At 66.8% G+C, this 1,509-nt stretch overlaps 1 protein-coding gene across 1 annotated transcript; it reads right to left on the reverse strand.

The window, feature by feature from the left end:
• Positions 1–6: 6 nt before the first annotated feature.
• GIT1 (GIT ArfGAP 1) lies at positions 7–1,503 on the reverse strand. Its single transcript, XM_010722116.1, has 7 exons — positions 1,427–1,503; positions 1,247–1,300; positions 913–999; positions 745–818; positions 497–679; positions 360–423; positions 7–282 (listed from the first exon to the last, which is right to left on the reverse strand). The coding sequence occupies exons 2-7, from the start codon at positions 1,271–1,273 to the stop codon at positions 70–72; spliced, it is 648 nt and encodes a 215-aa protein (XP_010720418.1). The 5' UTR covers positions 1,274–1,300; positions 1,427–1,503; the 3' UTR covers positions 7–69.
• Positions 1,504–1,509: the final 6 nt, after the last annotated feature.

A 1,509-nucleotide genomic window follows, 5' to 3' on the forward strand; every position in this document is an offset into this window, starting at 1 on the left:
TGTGACAGCCGCCCGCACTCGGCCCAAACCGGAGGGAGGAGACGGAGAGCAGAGCCCGTGGGTCGGAGCTCACTGCTTCTTCTCGCGGGTGGTGATGGTGACCAGCTGCTTGGCCGCCTTGGCGATGTCGTAGGCGCACTGGATGACCTGCTGTGTCAGCAGCTGGTAGTCCACGGCTGCGCCCGGCTCCGGCGGCACAGTTTTGCGGCACTCGCTCTGCAGCCGGTAGGCGCTGGCGTTGAGCAGACGCAGGGAGCTCCGCACCGTCTCCAGTGCCGGTTTCTGCACGGGGACAGCATTAGGGCATGGATTCGGGGTGATGGGAGCCCGGCGGGGCCACCCCCCCATCCCTTCCCTACCTTGGGGAAGAGCGATGCCATCTCCGTCACTGCTGAGTGGATCTTCTCCGAGCACGGCACGAAGCTGCGGGCAAACGGAGGGCTGAGCCACGTGGGGCACAACGCCACCCGGCCCCACGCTCACACCACAGCCCTACCTGTCGTGCTTGGACTCCTGCGCAGCCCGCAGCAGCTCCTGGATGTTCTTGGTGACCTGCTCAGTTTTCAGGATGACGTCCTCCGTGCTGGGCAGCCCGGGGTCCAGCTCCCCGTCCAGCGGGTCCAGCTCGTGTGGGAAGTCCTCGTCCTTGCTCAGCTCCACGAAGCGCTTCCCCTCCACACTGTGGGGACGCACGGGTCAGCGCCAGCTCCAGATCCCCCAGTGGTCCCCATCCCCACCACTCACCCCAGCAGGATCTCGCCCGTCTGTGTGTTATCATAGTCGCTGTCGGTGCCGCTGCCGTGCCGATCCAGTTTGCTCTGTAAGGCAGAGCTGCAGCATTACACCCTGCCCGGCCCCATACCTATATAGGGGTAAGGTTCCACCCCGCTCTGACCCCCCCCAGTACATCACCATGTGCCGGGCACCGTCGGGGGGGCAGGAGAGCAGCGGAGAGGATGGGGGAAAGGGCATGGAGGAGACCGACGGACCTTTCCGCATCTGGAGGAGGAAAGAGGGGTAAAGGGAGCTGAGTGGGGGACACGGTGGGGCACGGAGCCGAGCCCGGTGGCGTGCAGGGGAGGACGAGCACAGGGGACACCACCACCCTGCATGCAGGGAAGTCCCGAGGCCGCCGGCCCCACTGCGGGATCCCCGGCACTGCAGGGGTGGGGGACGTCCCAGGAGCTCAGGAGGCCGACAGCCCCCCCGTGCCATGCAGGAGCCGCCCCCGCTGCGGCCCCCTTACCCGGTACACGCTGGCCGGGATGTGCATGGAGTACAGAGCTTCGTCCTCCACCTCCTGCGACACACAAAAGGGTAAAGCCCCGCCGCCCCCACCTCGGCGTCACCTGCAGCTGCCCTGAGACCCCTCCCCAAAATAACCCATCCCAACGTAGCCCACCCCCAAGGCCCACACCGTACTCACGCCGCCTCCGAAGGGCTGCAGCCGGGTCACCAGCTCCTCCACCGGCTGCCCAAAGGGTTTCAGCACCGAGCCCGGCTCGTACA

The sequence above is a fragment of the Meleagris gallopavo genome, chromosome 21 (assembly GCF_000146605.3).
Source record: "Meleagris gallopavo isolate NT-WF06-2002-E0010 breed Aviagen turkey brand Nicholas breeding stock chromosome 21, Turkey_5.1, whole genome shotgun sequence".
Taxonomy (NCBI): domain Eukaryota; kingdom Metazoa; phylum Chordata; class Aves; order Galliformes; family Phasianidae; genus Meleagris; species Meleagris gallopavo.

Excerpts from the sequence above, each read along its gene's own strand:
- GIT1 (XM_010722116.1), bottom strand. The coding sequence starts at position 1,273 with ATGCACATCCCGGCCAGCGTGTACCGG. Across the intron at positions 1,000-1,246 it reads TCCCGGCCAGCGTGTACCGG|ATGCGGAAAGGTCCGTCGGT; the intron begins GTAAGGGGGCCG and ends TTCCTCCTCCAG. Across the intron at positions 819-912 it reads CCGACGGTGCCCGGCACATG|AGCAAACTGGATCGGCACGG; the intron begins GTGATGTACTGG and ends TCTGCCTTACAG.